The 17,087-nt window shown below is 39.6% G+C and overlaps 1 protein-coding gene and 1 non-coding gene across 2 annotated transcripts; both read left to right on the forward strand.

Annotated features, from left to right (window-relative positions):
- Positions 1-654: 654 nt before the first annotated feature.
- LOC141665320 (uncharacterized) lies at positions 655-3,303 on the forward strand. The gene is made up of 5 exons (XM_074471301.1): positions 655-1,060; positions 1,526-1,692; positions 1,810-1,994; positions 2,097-2,737; positions 2,888-3,303. Exons 1-5 carry the CDS (start codon positions 655-657, stop codon positions 3,301-3,303), a joined length of 1,815 nt encoding a protein of 604 aa, XP_074327402.1.
- A 10,846-nt stretch (positions 3,304-14,149) lies between these two features.
- LOC141669991 (small nucleolar RNA R71) lies at positions 14,150-14,256 on the forward strand. The gene has a single exon (XR_012554244.1). It is a non-coding gene; the product is annotated as a small nucleolar RNA R71 (small nucleolar RNA).
- The last annotated feature ends 2,831 nt before the right edge of the window (positions 14,257-17,087 follow it).

Below are 17,087 nucleotides of genomic sequence, written 5' to 3' on the forward strand. Positions count from 1 at the left end.
GACTTGTGAACAAGAGTTGTAGGCCATCTCAATCCCTTTCCAACGAGCTATAGATCACAACATTGAGTATTGAAGGAGATATGGAAGTTTTAAGTTGCTGGTTTTGTTTTGGCCGAGTGCTTTTGTTCTTGGAAGAAAAAGTCAACTTCTCTTCTTTTTATTTTATGAAATTATGCTTGGTTGCTTCTCTTTTTGTCTTGACAATTGTTTAGCTTTTTAATCCAAGAAAATTTCAATGGGGAGCGGCTCGAAGTGAGATTTGATATTTTGCAGAGTCTTGGACAAGATGTATATAAGGTAGATGCCCCTCTGTCTGAGGGCGCGCCCTTATCTTCAGGAATCTTGAAAGAAGTTGATGCCCCTGTTATACATGGCGCGCCTTCAATAAGAAGAGAAGTTGATGCTCCCCTCCAAGAGGATGCGCCTTCTCAGCAAAGTGATGAGGATCATGATCAGCTCGACTTAAACCCACGGATACCAATGCCAACAGAGAAAATGGGACCAGCGAAAGATACAATTGAAATCCCGGTCGACGAAAAGGATCCGAGCAAAGTTCTAAAAATTGGATCTCAGTTGGCTCGAAGATTGAAATAGGGTCTTTCCATATTCCTCTTGGAAAATCTTGATGTATTTATGTGGAGTCATTGTGATATGATGGGAATTTACCCAAAAGTCATGTACCATTGGTTGAATATCGATCCCAAGCATAAAGGGATTCAGCAAAAGCGTAGGGCTGTAAGTGAAGAAAGGGTTGTAGCCTTGGCGGAGGAAGTAGATAGACTTTTGGATGTCGGGCTAATCAGAGGATCTTTTTACCCAGAATGGTTGGAAAATCCAGTGTTAGTGAAAAAGCCTAATGGCAAATGGAGAACATGCGTGAATTTCACCGATCTGAACAATGCATGTCCAAAGGATAGCTTCCCTTTGCCGAGAATTGACCAGTTGGTCGATGCTACGGCAGGACATGCTCTGCTGAGTTTCATGGACGCATACTCTAGCTATAACCAAATTTCCATGTATGAACTTGACCAAGAGCACACTTCTTTCATCACTGACAGAGGTCTCTATTGCTACATAAGGATGCCGTTTGGCTTGATCAATTCTAGGAAAACTTATTAAAGGCTAGTAAATTAAATGTTTAAGAAACAGATTGGAAAGACAATGAAAGTGTATGTGGACGATATGCTTGTAAAATTCAAAAGAGCAGAAGATCATATAGCGGATTTGGCAGAAATGTTCCATATTCTGAGGAAATACAGGATGAAGCTGAATCCTCAGAAATTCGTGTTTAGTGTGGAGTCAGGGAAATTCCTAGGGTTCATGGTGAACCACCGAGGAATTGAGGCAAACCCCGCGAAACTCAAAGCTTTGTTGGACATGAAATCTCCCACCAGCGTTAAGCAAGTGCAAAGTCTGACGGGAAAGATTGCAGCCCTGAATCAATTTGTATCAAAATCCTTGAATAGATGTATGGAATTCTTTAAAGCAATTAAAGGCATGGGAAAAGACTTCGTGTGAACCTCAGACTGTGAGGACGCTTTCCATAAAATCAAAGAACAGTTGGGAAATCCTCCTATGTTGGCCAAGCCAGAAGATGGGGAGACATTGGTTCTTTACTTGGCAGTCTCAGAATATTCCATCAGAGCAACATTAGTAAAAGAGGAAGAAGGTCGACAGTTACCGGTATACTATGTAAGTAAAAGGTTGTTGGATGCAGAAACCAGATACACCAGCATGGAGAAATTAGTATACGCCTTTATCCTTGCAACATGAAATCTAAGGCCGTACTTCCAAGCTCATCCGATATAGGTCCGTACCGCTTACCCACTTAGGCATATTCTACATAAGCCAGAGTCATCGGGGAGAATGCTAAAATGGGCAATAGAGTTGGGACAATTTGATTTAGAATATTGCCCATATACGGCAATCAAGGGACAAGCGTTGGCTGATTTCATACTTGAGTTTGATTTTGAGGTAGATGATAAAGCTATAATGTTGGCAGAACCTTCCTTATATGGAAAAACCTCTGCCAAAATAAAAGAAGAGTTCCCACATCCATGGTAGATCTTACATGTTGACGGGGCTGTAAATAACAGCGGAGTGGGAGCCGGGATTGTTCTGGTTACCCCAGAAGGACATTATTTGATGAGCACCATTCACTTCAAGTTTTATGTCACCGACAATGATGTTGAGTATGAAGCATTAATTAATGGCTTGAAGATAGCTTTGGAAATGGGGGTTGTGAATTTAACCGGTCGGAGCAACTCGGAGTTAGTAGTAAACCAAGTTAATGGAGGTTTCCAGGCCCGAGGACCCTGGACAGAGTTATATATGAGATGTGTACAGCGTATGCTTAGAAAGTTTGGAAGTGCCAAGTTGGAAGGTGTACCCGAAGAGAAAAATAGCAATGCAGATGCCTTGGAAAAGATGGGTTCACAGATAGACAGCGTTTTTCTAGGGCAAATTCCTTTAAAAATCCAAGAAATTCCAAGTATTCCAGAAGTAAGTGTGTTTCAGATGCAAGATATCCCACAGGAAACTTGGATAACACCTATTCATAATTATATCCGGACAGGGACTTTGCCGGAAGACAAATTACAGGCTCGACACCTTCATTATCAGGCTGTAAAGTACGTTGAATACGATGGAGTGCAATACAAGAGAGGTTTTATTCAACTGCTGTTGCGATGTGTAGATCTGGAGGAAGGGAATTATATTCTTAGAGAATTACATAAAGGTATTTGTGGCAATCACTTGGGGGGTGGTTCGTTGGCATTGAAAATCCTTAGACAAGGGTATTATTGGCCAACCATGAAAGAAGATGCTTTCAAGTTTGTTAGGGCATGTGATCGTTGCCGGTGATTTTCTAACTATTCAAACGCCCCAGCAGCGTCCATAACTTCGTTGGCAAGCCCCTGGCCTTTTGTTATATGGAGAATTGATCTCATTGGAGAACTTCCCAAGGCCAAGAGGGGTGTGAAATATGTCGTTATAGCTGTTGATTACTTTACAAAATGGGCAGAAGCTATGTCATTGGCCACGATCATAGCTAAGAAGATCAAATATTTTATCTTCAATTCTATAGTTTGCAGATTTGGTATTCCATACAAACTCATATCTGACCAAGGGAAGCAATTTGACAGCAAAGAGCTGAGGAAGCTATGTGAAGACTTAAACATCAAGAAAGATTTCGCCGCAGTCTATCATCCACAAAGTAATGGCCAGACAGAGGCCATTAATAAGATCATTAAACATACTTTGAAGGCCAAGCTGGAGGAAAAGAAAGGAGATTGGCCAGAATAAATGTCAATGGTCCTTTGGTCTTATAACACGACTCCAAGATCTACTACGGGTAAATCACCTGTTATGTTAACCTACGGGTATGAGGCCATGATTCCCGTGAAAGTGGGAGTGGGATCGCTGCGAAGGGATTTGTTCATTGAGGAAGATACAGAAGTCAATCAAAGGCTCCACTTGGATTTGCTGGACGAAGGTAGAATGAATTCTCAGTTGAAACTTGTTGCATATTAGCAGAGAATTGCAAGGTACTTCAATAAAAAGGTGAAATCTGTGCCTTACAAGGTGGGAGATCTTGTGCTACAAAAATTCATGCCAAATACTAAAATAGCTCAGCATAGGGTGCTTGGAGCTAATTGGGAAGGACCGTACAGGGTCAAAACTATACTTTGGAAGATAACTTATCACTTGGAAGACTTAGATGGCAAGCTTATCCCTCGAGCATGGAATGCAGAATACTTGCAAAAGTATTATCAGTAGGGTGCGGCCTTGGCCCCCTCGTTTCTATAATTTGATTTTTATGTAATAGACTAGTAGCAAAAAAATTCCTCCTAGCCTAGGGGGTAGTATATATGACTACGAACCTTGGAACTAGCTGAAGGATAATTTTTTAAATAATCTCCCCATAGAGCATAATAGCCATGGGACTGGTATAATTTTCACACTAGAGCGCATTATCAATGAAAGAGAAAAGTTGCTTCAATTGTTTTGCTTATTTGGCATTTATACTCTAAGAGAAAGATAGAGAATGCTCTAATATGAAAGCAACTTAATAACTTCAGCTGGGAAAGGATTATCTATACTACACAAACAAAGATTGCCATAATATGATATTTCACTTATAACAGTTGAATTCCATATATGTAGATAAGGGATGTGTAAAACCTGCAAAATATAGAACGCGCCCTTTATATCAGAGGATGGAAAAATTCTTAAGTTCAATATCTGCTAAGGTCAGAGGCGCACCTTAGAGCGCCATGATCTAACACTCTGATTAAAGTAAATCCAAGTAGGAACTATGAGATAAAACAGTGACACCAGTTTGGTTTGAAAAAAGAGTAACATCAATGACATCGGATATTAAGGTGCGCCTTTATAGTAGGAGGCGCCTCAAGTTTCTATACTTAGCAAACCTTGTCAGAACAAAAATGAAACCATTACAAGTAACGTGCTAATGCATTTGTGAGGAAAACTAAGACAAAAATATGTACAAAATAGGATGCGCCCTAAAGGTAGAGGCGCCTTGAAAAATTTTATCCTTGAAAGATTACTATACAAGAATGCTTACTTTTTGGCCATATATAGTACGCATCTTAAGAAAAAGGGTTCTAAAATTTGTAAGGCGCGCCCTTACCATTAAGGCGTGCCATCCATTTGGTACTTAGAAACTTTTTGCAGAAAATTTACCCTTATATGCTTATTAAGAGAAATGAAATTGGATGAAACCATATGATAGTCATAATGCAAAGTAAAAAAAATAGCGAATACTTAAGTCATACAACTTCACACAACATTAAAAGAGGGTTGACACCTCAACGTATTTAGAAAGTCAAGATTAAAAGGAAAAGAATAAATAAGAAGCTTAGGGCGCGCCCTCAGCATTCTCAGTTGGAGGAATGGACTGAAGAGGAATCGTTAGGTCAACCCCAGGCGCGTCATTAGAAGCCTCATCAGTAGGCACGCCTTCAGCTTCTTCTTCTTCCAGTCCAAGCTCTACCCTTCTTGTTTTGAATTCTACAACATATTATTTCTTGAACTCTGTCATTTCAGCGACCGTCTCTTCCCCAAACTTCTCAAAGGTGTAGTCAGGGTCGTTGGCTATGAACCCAACCCTGTAGAAGTGGAAGCCATTAGAAAAGGCTTCATCAGTAATATCCCTCTTCTTATCAGGCCACCCATCTTTTTACTGCCCTTCGAGGTATTCGATCCTCAGATTTGCTTCTCCCAGCTCAGTATGAAGAGAGGTAGCCTTATTGTTGGCAATCTCAAGTTGAGAAGTTAGGTTGGCCACCTCATCTTTAAGAAAAGAGATTTCAGAATCCTTGCCCTTGATATTCTTGGAATGGAGAAAGACTTTGTCTTTTAGGGTGTTCTGTAAAATGTTGTTGTCACCCAACAGCCTTTCCAGGCGCACCTTCTCTTCCAAAAACTTATCCACCACTTGATTAGAATGGATGAATATCTGACAAGAAGCCTTAATGGAAGCCCTGACAGGATCCTCCATGCTCATGGCTCGCCATTGCTCCACCTCTTCATCTGTGACATGGAAAGAACCCAAAGGACCAAGGCAGTTCAAAGCAGCAGAAGATCCAGAAGGCGCACCATCTGTCCTTGGTCTCTTGGGCACGCCTTGTTTTTCAGTCAGGTCAATGATTGGTCTTTTTGGGACAGGGACAGGCTGAGAAACAAGAACTGGAGTAGGTGTAGATGTTTGGTCCTTGCCAACATCTTCTTTTGGCCTGGCCTTAGGTTTATCGCCAATACGTGATCCAAATGATTTGGGGATCTTAGGAGGAGCCATTTCTGTACAATAAACATTTGGAAAGGTGTTAAGGGTAACAAAATTGAGGCAAGCCTGATAATAAGGGCGCAACCTATACATATAAATATAACAGGATGAATATGCATTAAATATATGTTTGGCAGGTATGCAAAATTACATGGCATTAACAAGGAATGACAGGAAAGTAACATATGCAGAACATCATAAAAAATGGGACAAATGAAAGTATAACTTACTATAGAAAAATAAAGGTATTTAAACTAAAGATAAGATAAAGAAGGCGCGCCTTGTGTACACAAGGGCGCGTCCTCGTAAGTGCTTAAATTATCCAAACCTAAGGGGGGTTCAGTTGGAGCAGTACTATCTTCGTACTCCTCTTCATCTCCTTCTTCGTCGCTATCAATTTCTACAGCACGATTTATGGGGACGCCCTTCCTAAACTCCATATACTTATATTTGGTGCCAACTTGATCGGAAAGAATCCCAACTCTCATTAAGTTGGATCTAGTAACCAATTTCTTCAGATTCCATCTGTCCGCAATAATTTTAAGTATTGAATCGGCACGCTCTTTGGGCGCGCCCTCAAGTTCACGCATAAAAGGTTTTTTTGTTATAATAAAATGAAGAGTATAAGAGAATAAGTCGAAAGTCAAAAGATAATAAAGGTGAAGGCGCACCCTTACTTGGTTCCCTGTTAAACTGAATTCTGATTCTGGGCACATCATATAAATAGAAAAAATTCTCTTTCCACCCCTTCTCATGGATGACTTTTCCTGAGGAAAAGCCCTTCTTGTTGTGTTGTTTGTCCATAACTAAATAGTAATACCCATGGTCAGATTTCCTGAGGCTAAAAAATGACTCATCTCATCCATAGTGGGAGCTGGGAAGCCTATGTCCATGTACAAGATGTACAGAGCAAGAACAAACTTGTAGCTGTTGGGAGACAATAGGAACGACGCCAAGTCATATATCTCAATCACATCCCTCAGGAAGGGATGGAGAGGCGCGCCCACTCCCAAGAGTACCAATTTTGGGCTTGTAACCATCCTAGGAATCCTAAAGTTTATACCATAGTTAAGGATGTGTGGGCGCATCATACTCAGAGGATGCGCCCATATACCTTCCATATCATAAAATTCCATCAGCCACTCTAACTGCTCATCTGAACAGGATGAGGGTAGCCCAACACAGAACAATTTGCCATGTTCTTTTTAAAACGCTTTTTCATCGCCTCAGTACAAGGTTCATACTTTCTCCAATCAAAGTCTAATTTACTATCAGAAACCTCCCAGTATTGGAAGGGGACATGTGAAGGTTGAGGAGAAGTTGAGAATTGGTAGGTATCTTCATCACATAAATTTGCTTCTTCTTTAAGTTTAAGAGAATATGTGCCAGGCGCGTCCTCCGAGTTGGGGGAAGCAGGCGCGCCCTGGGATTGTGGGGGAGATAAGCTTGGGAAGATCGACTTGTAAGAAACCTTCGATGGTCATGCACCAACGTTGACTCCTATTTCAGTGCTTCTATACCTATCTGCATTCAGTTCCTCGAGCCAATCATCTACATCCATGTCCACAGGAGCTGGTGACCTTTCTTTTCAGATTAATTTTTGTTTTCCTTTTCGTTGAGCCAAAGGAAGATAATCTAGAGAGTCGCTTGATGATTTTGCCATGAAATCGCTTTCTCTGGATTCTTGAATAAGGCGCGCTTCTTGTCTTAAAAAATCAGGAGTTCTGTGAGCGTCTGGAAAATTTGGGCTGAAAGAGATAGCTGGGGGAGAATAGATCCCAAGCCATGTGCAAAAATATTTAAAAGGAGAAAAAGGAGAGGACACGCCCTCGTCTACCCGCTGTACAAAACAAATAAAAGAATTTGTCTAAGGGCGTGTCCATTGAAGAAATAAGATAGGATAAGAATCGAAAAGAGATAAGGCGCTTTTAAAAAAAAAGATGGCGTGTCTTAGGATGTTGGCGCGCCTTCAATAAATCATGTGGTGAGATAGGGTTGTTGCTAGTAAAGAAAACATGTGGCACGCCTAAACAAATATAAATAATCATCATAAATTCGACGCAGATATCGAAAGTAAAAACATGGTGCGCCCTATGATTCATGTCTTATCAGGAGAAAGCTACTCTAAGATGACTGTTGCAATTCCATAAACACAAAATTTGAATTTGAAAATCTAAAATTAAGGATCTAAATTAATGTATACGGAATACATACACATATACACATGATAATTGTGAAGAACATAAAGGGATACAAGAAAGAAATCGGATAGGTTTTATAACATATATAGTGAAATACACCTATTATACGAGAAAAATTAAAGAGGAAGTTGAGAATCATATACCTTTGTGTTTAATGAAAATCCTGGCTGGAAATGATGAAGAAAAGATTAATTCCGAGCAACTTCAGTTCTTGCCGGTGATGGTAATTTTAGAGAGAAAGAAAGTAAAGATGAAAAGGGTAAAGGTAAAAAGTAAAATAATGAAGAGAAGCTTGTATTTATAGTTGTAATAAACATGGGATAGCTGTCAATCATATCAAATCAAATCAATCACATCAATCACGATTCTCGAGAAAGGAGGGGCACCATTTTTCGAACCGTTTGGGATTCAAAGGATGCACCCTCTAGAAGGCGCGCCTTCTCTGGTAATATTTGAATTTTAAATAAAGACTAGATGAGACGCCATGTTGTTGACGCGCCTTGAAAATGCATAAGTTTATACAAATTTCAATAAGGACCAGAAATTCCAATCCCATTTTAAATGGCATATGGAATTTGGGGGTAATTGTTATGCCCAGAAATTGGTATAACATTATTCAGATCATAGTCAGATGTGTGGTCAAAATTGAGATGTGCATCCCAAAAAGAAAGAAGAAGATAAGGCCAGATTCCTTTTCTGAAAAAGGGATAAGTGCGCCCTTTGAATAAGGGAAGGCACACCTATTGTTTAAAAAGGACTGATTAGTTAAAAGCATTCTGTAGAGATTGTAGGCGCGCTCTCATTAGTGAAGGAGGCACGCCCTATTGATATATGAAGGAAGGGATTCAACAGATTCTTAGAGCTATTCCCTTAGGTATTAGGGCGCGCCCTAAGTTAAAAAGATATCTTGAATGGGACTTCAACATGGTTACTTGGACGAGTTCTTTGGATGAGTCAAGGAAGAGGGAGATTATTATTACTAACTTGTTTGTTGTAGGTACTCTATTGAAGAACTCCTTTCTGTAATACACCCACAGAAAGGCGGTGTCCGTGGTCAGAGATCTCCAGGGGTATGCCTGGACGGAAGGCCTCCTCATATAGTCAATGAGTGTCCTCATTGGGGATATGGGATAAATTATGGTGTGTGCTTTGGGATCTCTGTCTCTATAATCAGCGGGTGTCCTCGTTAGGAGACTTTGGAGTATCCTGCACTTTGCACCCAAAAGCTTAGGATCACTTGTCCTGCAATCTGGTAGGGGCTCCTTATCCGGGGGACAAGGATGCGTCCAACATTTGGGGTGAACCACGGCTATACCTGCGTCCACGGATTAGAGAAACAGCTAGTGTCGTATCCAAAAAGACTCTTTTAGCTAACATAAGATTATGCACCTATGCAACAATGGTATGGCTATCGCTTAATGCTAAGACAATAACAAGTTGAGATGTTTATAACTAAGATTAAACTAACATACAATTAACTAAGAGATTAAAAGTGATTGAAATAACTATATGAGACAAATATGGGATTCTAACTTCATTAAATACTTCATTCAAAGTCATTGTTCTCAACCTTAGCATGTGATGGTGATGATAACTAATCAGATAACATGAAACTAGTAAATGCCAACTTTCGTTGTACGAATACCCTACTACCAGACATCCACAAAAGAGATAGAAGCTGAATAGACACCAATTATGTTGAGACCATATATGTCTATATAATTTGACAATATAAAGGTTTAATAAGCAAGTTATCTATCGTGATTACATAGGGCAAGTAAGATGGTTAAAATTACCTACGAATTATGCACAATAAATACATGAACCTATGCTAGCATGGCAAGTTCTAAACCTCTATATTCACTTTCACTTCAATAGAGATTAACACGCTATCTTATATGTTAGCTACACACATAAGACGAATAAGCACAACCAATACTAGGGTATCAATCAATCACCACACACCAAGATATTGAAATAAATTAACTATAGAAATCCATAAGTAAATCCGTTAGAATCCCACGACAACAATTAGTTCATAATCGAACTCATCGTCACCATGGGTTCCAATGAAAGCATGATAATAAATAATATAAGAGTACTAGGGTTCAAAGACAAATCGAAAACAAGCATCCGGAGTACAACTATAATGAAGAATACAAAAGTATTCTTCTCCGTAGCCGTCTCGTGCTCTCCCATCACTCCTTGTTATTAAAAACGTCTTATTTAGGGTATATATAGGCTTCAGAATCAAACTGGGCTTCAAAATCTCCAAAATAGACTCGAATCAGGAATCTGGCTGAACGGACCAGCGCGGCCGCCGCACACCAGCGCGGGTGCGTGCTGTTTCTGGAAGTCTGGCGCGGCCGGCCCGCATTCCAGCGCGGGCGTGCTGTGCTACTGGATTTTGTCTCCTTTTCGTGTTTTGACTGCAGATTGAGTTCCGTTCGTCCGATTTCGATGATCCAATAAAACGGACGAACTAGTGCCTGAATATGAAGTCAAGGCCATTCCCTAATTAGCACGACATTCAATAAAAGCTCCATTCTTCCTCCAACTAGTGTCTGAGATGCAAAAACATAAAAACACATCAAAAATACCAACAACTTGAGTCCTAAACACCAACTTAAGCTTATAATGAAGCGTTCCAAGTAGATTTAAAATCCACTTATCACACCCCCAAACTTGAATCGATGCTCATCCTCAAGCATAAATAGACTCAAAAACTATAAAATACACCTAATACATGAATGCAACTACGTGAATGCAACTAAATGATAATGCAATCAATCCCCTCAGAATAATCATAACCAAATGAATAAGCCAACGCCTATAAGAATGCAATAACTCAAAAAAGAGTTCGAATAAATCTCACAAATCAACTCACAAACCAGAACGTGCGTGTGTGGAATGCCTAACAGAAATACTCTCTATATTAGATCAATAATCATAACTTATCTATCATTAAAACAATCACAAGTTTATAACTAGAATAGGAATTAAACGCATAATGACTCACAACACCTTCATTTTACTAGAGTTATACAAGGATTGATGCTATTATTGAACACATAACGAAGATGCTTATTTGACCGTGCAATGAATGAGGTCCCAAAAGACTTATACAATAATACCCATATAGCGAGCGTTAGGTAAGCGGATCCCAGACTATCAAAGCCTTAGGTCACTAGGCACAAAGTCCCCTACACTTAATAACTCGAGTATTAAAGAGCTCACTCTTGATCAATTATGCATAACACATACTTCTTTTTTTTCTTTTTTTTCCAATTTCTGAATGAGTGCATTTCGCTCCATCTCATTCAACCCTAGACTACTCATAAAAATATGAGCCGACTACTAGCCATTTAACGCCTAGCCTTATTCACAACTAGCAATGAAATCCTGCTTTTCTCCAGTTTAAAATTCAGTGTTTTTTTCCATTAAGAGAGTACCAAAAATTCTAAATATAACCAAGTGATTAAATCTCAACAAATAAACAAGTATGATCATGATCTAGCTCAAAAGCAATCCTATAAGACTTGTAAAAAAATAAATTTTGGCATGCAAATCAATTCAATAGTACTTAAACAACCCTCTATTCGTCATCACCACACTCAAATCAACATCAACTTATCAGTCAAAAATAGCTCAATCTAAGGGATCATGTTATATGCATGCAAATACAACTATATGTAATATAAAAATACAAACAAACATGTCCTATATGAACAATCATGCAAAAATATGAATAAAATACAACTAAACATGCTACATGAATCTATATGAATCTATATGGACTCACAAACTAATCCTTACATTATCACCCCCAAACTTAAAATTTTTAATATCTTCATTGAAGGTAATAATAAGGATTTCAGGCATACCCAGTTAGTGGGAGGATCACCCTCTTCGGGTAGAGGATCAGGTGGCCAATCAACCTTGACACCAGTGTCTCGGGAAACAATACCACAAGTGTGTGTCAAATCTTCAGCAAAATGTTGGTGGATGTCATGCATGGCCTAAATATACTGAATCAACCTCCGATACTGCGCATCACCAAAATCAAACCTATCAACTGTTTTTGGTACACGAGAAAGACCCTTTGTAAGCACGGGAGGAACTGGCCGGTCACCCTTGAGATTTTCATAGATATATTCCAACCCTTTGTCAAGGGGTGCACCTAAGAATGCATAACTCAAGTGATCCGGCAGTGGGTTGAGCTCAAATGTGGGAGCTTCTTCAATAGACGGATCGAGACGCTCCTGAGAAATTTTTAGCTCTGCTAATCCCGGAGAATTGAATGGCATATCCAACTTCCTCATCCACGGAGGGGCATTCAAAACCTGCAGTTGCTCTGTTCCTTCTTCATCATCACTAACTGATTCCTCTGTTAAGGACCTCTCTAAGGTATTTGACTTTGGCAATTGCTCAAGCTCCGAATTCACGACAGAGTCGACCAGCTCTACTTTAAACCACTACACTTTATCTGTGGGTAACTTTATTGCCTTGAACACATTAAAAGTGACCTTTGATCTTGAACCTTCATCGTAAGCTCTCCTTTTTGCACATCAATCATAGTTCGACCTGTAGCCAAGAATGGTCTTCCCAAGATGATGGGGATCTTCTTATCTTCCTCGAAATTGAGAATTATAAAATCAGCAGGGAAGATGAGTTTGTCCACCTTGGCCAATACATCCTCCATTATACCTCGTGGATAAGTGATGGTCAGATCGGCCAACTGCAAAGACATGTTCACAGGTTTTGGATTAGGTAAACCAAGTTTCTTGAAGACAGATAAGGCATTAGATTGATGCTAACTCCCAAGTCATACAAACACTTGTCGAAATACAGATTACCAATGGTGCAAGGTATCATGAAGCTTCCTGGATCTTTAAGCTTAGGAGGTAGTTTCTGTTGCAGCACAACAATGCACTCTTTCGTTAGAGCAACGGTTTCCAACTCCTCAAGTTTTAGCTTTCGAGATAGAATACCCTTCATGAATTTAACATATCTCGGCATCTATTTTAGAGCTTCAGCAAAAGGTATGTTGATATACAGCTTCCTGAAAACTTCCAAAAACTTGGAAAATTGCTTGTTGAACTTATGCTTTTGAAGCCTTTTAGGAAATGGCGGAGGTGGGTAAACCTGTTTATCCCCTGTATTACCCTCAGGAAGATTGCTTTCAACAGCTTTCTTCTTCGGTTCCACCTCGGCATCCTTCTGCACCACTTTTTCAGCTACAATCTCATTTTCTGGAATTGGCAAGGGTGCAAACGCATCTGCATTCTGGACAGAATTTTTAGACTCTTTGTCTTGCTGAATTTGGGGGCTTGTGACCTTTCCAGACCTCAAGGTGATGGCGTTCACCTGTTCTTTAACTTCCCTCTTGCCTGTATTGGCTTCTGTATCACTAGGAAGCATTCCTGATGGTCGATTTAATAAGGCGTTAGCAATTTGCCCTACTTGTTTCTCCAGAATCTTGATAAAAACAGCCTGGCTTTGGCATATAAAAGCCTGGTTTTTGCACATAAGCCGCAACTCCTCCAATTCAGATTTTTCATTCGAAGATAGACCTGCACCTCCATGAGTTTATTGTTGAAGTTGGAGTTGTTGTCTTGGTGCAAATTATTGCTGAAACCAGGAGGATTGAATTGCTTTGATGCATATTGCTGATAAGGCTGTTGCATCGCATTCTTTGCTCCAGCTGAAGTTAGGATGATTCCAATTGTCAGGATGATAAGTGGCTGGAGCTGGTTGCTGCGATCTCTGAGAGTTGCTCACCAACTGAGCTGATTCACTAGATATAACGCATTGCTCCGTCGCATGCGCACCCGCACACAACTCACAAATACTGGCTATCTGATTGACTCCATAGTTAGCCAGAGAATCGATTTTCCTAGACAACGCCTTTAGTTGAGCAGTGATAGTCGTAGCTGTATCCACTTCAAGAACTCCTGCTACCTTTCCCTGTGGCAATCTCTGGGTTGGATACTGATATTCATTCGCAGCCAACACCTCAATTAGAGCATAAGCTTTCTCATAGCTCTTTTCCCATAATGCTCCACCTGATGCTGCATCGAGTATGGGTCTTGACTGTGCTCCCAAACCGTTATAAAAGCAATTGATGATCATCCAATCAGGAATTCCATGATGAGGACACATCATAAGCATTTCCTTGTAGCGCTCCCAAGCTTCACATAGAGTTTCTCCTGATTGCTTCGCAAATTGAGTAAGAGCATTCCTGAGTGCAGTTGTCTTCGCCATAGGGAAGAATTTAGTAAGAAACTTCTGAGCAAGATCCTCCCAAGTAGTGATAGAACCAGCTGGTAGAGAGTGTAACCAGATCTTAGCTTTATCCCTCAGAGAGAATGGGAAAAGTCTCAATTTCATGGCATCTTCGAAAATATTATTGAACTTGAAGGTGTCACAGAGCTCGATGAAATCCCCACTGTGCATATTAGGATCTACTGTTGGAGAATCCCCAAACTGAATTGAGTTCTGGACCATCTGAATTATGCCAAGCTTGATCTCAAAGGTATTAGCTGCGATAACTGGCCTGACAATGCTAGATTGAATGTCATTGATCTTTGGTTGAGAAAAATTCATCAACGCTTTCGAATTTGCTGCTGGTTCTCCCATTGCAATAAAAACTAAAGTACCTGAAACACACGACTAAGTAACTAGTAAGTAAAATATCTGAGTCAGTGAACTTTAACGACCATTGATGTCAAGCACATAAACTAAAAATTAACACCGAGTCCCCGGCAGCGGCGCCAAAACTTGTTAGGGCGAAAACACGCGTTAAAGTTACACGCAAGTATACGCGTTCACAAGTAGTATAAGATATAAATCAGATTCGTGCCCACAGAGACTCTTTTAGTTAACTTAAGATTATGCACCTATGCAAAAATGTTATGGCTATCGCTCAATACTAAGACAATAACAAGTTGAGATGTTTATAACTAACATTAAACTAATATGTAATTAATTAAGAGATTAAAAGTGATTGAATTAACTATATGAGACAAACATGGGATTCTAACTTCATTAAATACTTCATTCAAACTTATTATTCTCAACCTTAGCATGTGATGATGATGACAACAAATCATATAATACGAAACTAGTAAACGCCAACTTTTGTTGTACGTATACCCTACTACCAGACATCCACAAAAGATATGGAAGCTAAATAGACACAAATTATGTTGAGACCTTATATGTCTATAGAATTTGACAACATAAAGGTTTAATGCGCAAGTTATCTATCGTGATTATATAGGGCAAGTAAGATGGTTAAAAATACTTATGAATCATGCATAATAAATACATGAACCTATGCTGGCATGGCAAGTTCTAAACCGCTATATTCACTTTCGCTTCAATAGTGATTAACACGATATCTTATATGTTAGCTACACACATAAAACGAATAAGCACAACCAATACTAGGATATCAATCAATCACCACACACCAAGATATTGAAATAAACTAACTATAGAAATCCATAAGTAAATCCGTTTAGAACCCCACGACAAAGATTAGTTAATAACCGAACTCATCGTCGCCATGGGTTCCAATGAAAGCATGATAATAAACAATATAAGAGTACTAGGGTTAAAAGATAAATCGAAAACAAGCATCTGAAGTACAACTATAATGAAGAATATAAAAGTCTTCTTCTCCGTAGCCGTCTCGTGCTCTCTAGGTCTACTTATTGCTCTCCCCTCGCTCCTTGTAATTAAAAACGTCTTATTTAGGGTATATATAGGCTTCAGGATCGAACTGGGCTTCAAAATCTCCAAAACGGACTCGAATCAGGAATATGGATGAACAGACCAGTGCGGCTGCCCCGCATACTAGTGCGGGTGCGTGCTGTTTCTGGAAGTCTGGTGCGGCCGCCCCGCATTCCAGCGCGGGCACGCCGTGCTAGTGGATTTTGGTTCCTTTTCTTGTTTTGACTGTAGATTGAGTTCCGTTCATCCGATTTCGACGATCCAATAGTCCACGCGAAGCTATCGAGATCCTCTACAATTTGGGAATGGCCTTGATTTCATATTCTCGGCTCTTTTCAGAATACATTCAATAAAAGCTCTATTCTTCCTCCAACTAGTGTCTGAGATGCAAAAACACAAAAACACATCAAAAATACCAACAACTTGAGTCCTAAACACCAACTTAAGCTTGTAATGAAGTGTTCCAAGTAGATTTAAAATCCACTTATTAGTGGCAGAAGGTTATCCTTGGCTAGGGAGATGCCTTATCCGTGAAGTCTCAAAACTTCGGACGAGCCTTGGGCCTTTATGGTTGGGCCTCATCGGCGGACATTCCTAAAGCAAGTAGAAGACAATTTCTAGTAGGTTTCCTACAGGGCCTCGGGACAAGATATTTAAGCCCATTAGGTTTCTTGTTCCCCAAGAACTACGTCGGCTTGATTCCCTATAAATAGGGATACGTAGGCAAATTTCAAAGGGTAAGAAGCGAGAGCGCAAAGGAGCCACCACTAACCCTAAGTGTTACATATTGAATTCTTAATGATCAGAAGGAGCTCAGGATCTAGTTGTTTGGTGTCATCAGTATTTGATGTGTCGTCAGGATTTGACACATTATCAACATTTGGATGTCATCAGTATTTGAAGCCAGTCAGCTTAGAAGATTTGTCTCGTTCCTTGTATTGTGGAGTAGATATCTTTTACGTTTGAGTTATAGGACTTTACTTTATCTATTCAGTTAAATATATATATCAGTTTCAGTTAGTTTTTGATAATGCATATCTTAGATTGATTTATTGTAGCTATGTAGTATATAAACACAGTTTAGGTCATCACATAGGGTATCGATCTCGAGTATCATTCGACCTAGCAGCTCTCAAGAACATCAGTATTTCTTGAGAGGGTTTTGTAACCGTTTTTATCAGATATATAAAAAGCTGTTATATTTTATTACTTTTTCGAAACATTTATACAATTGTATCCAACCCCCCTTAAACAATTGTATCTTCACTGGGAAATAATTGGTATCAGAGCTCACTGATAAACTTACAATCTAGAACGATCTAAACATGTCTCTAAACAAGTAT

Source organism: Apium graveolens, chromosome 6 (assembly GCF_009905375.1).
Source record: "Apium graveolens cultivar Ventura chromosome 6, ASM990537v1, whole genome shotgun sequence".
NCBI lineage: Eukaryota > Viridiplantae > Streptophyta > Magnoliopsida > Apiales > Apiaceae > Apium > Apium graveolens.

Excerpts from the sequence above, each read along its gene's own strand:
- LOC141665320 (XM_074471301.1), top strand. The coding sequence starts at position 655 with ATGGGAATTTACCCAAAAGTCATGTACCATTGGTTGAATATCGATCCC. Across the intron at positions 1,061-1,525 it reads TTCTTTCATCACTGACAGAG|ACTGTGAGGACGCTTTCCAT; the intron begins GTCTCTATTGCT and ends TGTGAACCTCAG. Across the intron at positions 1,995-2,096 it reads GTAGATGATAAAGCTATAAT|CGGAGTGGGAGCCGGGATTG; the intron begins GTTGGCAGAACC and ends TGTAAATAACAG.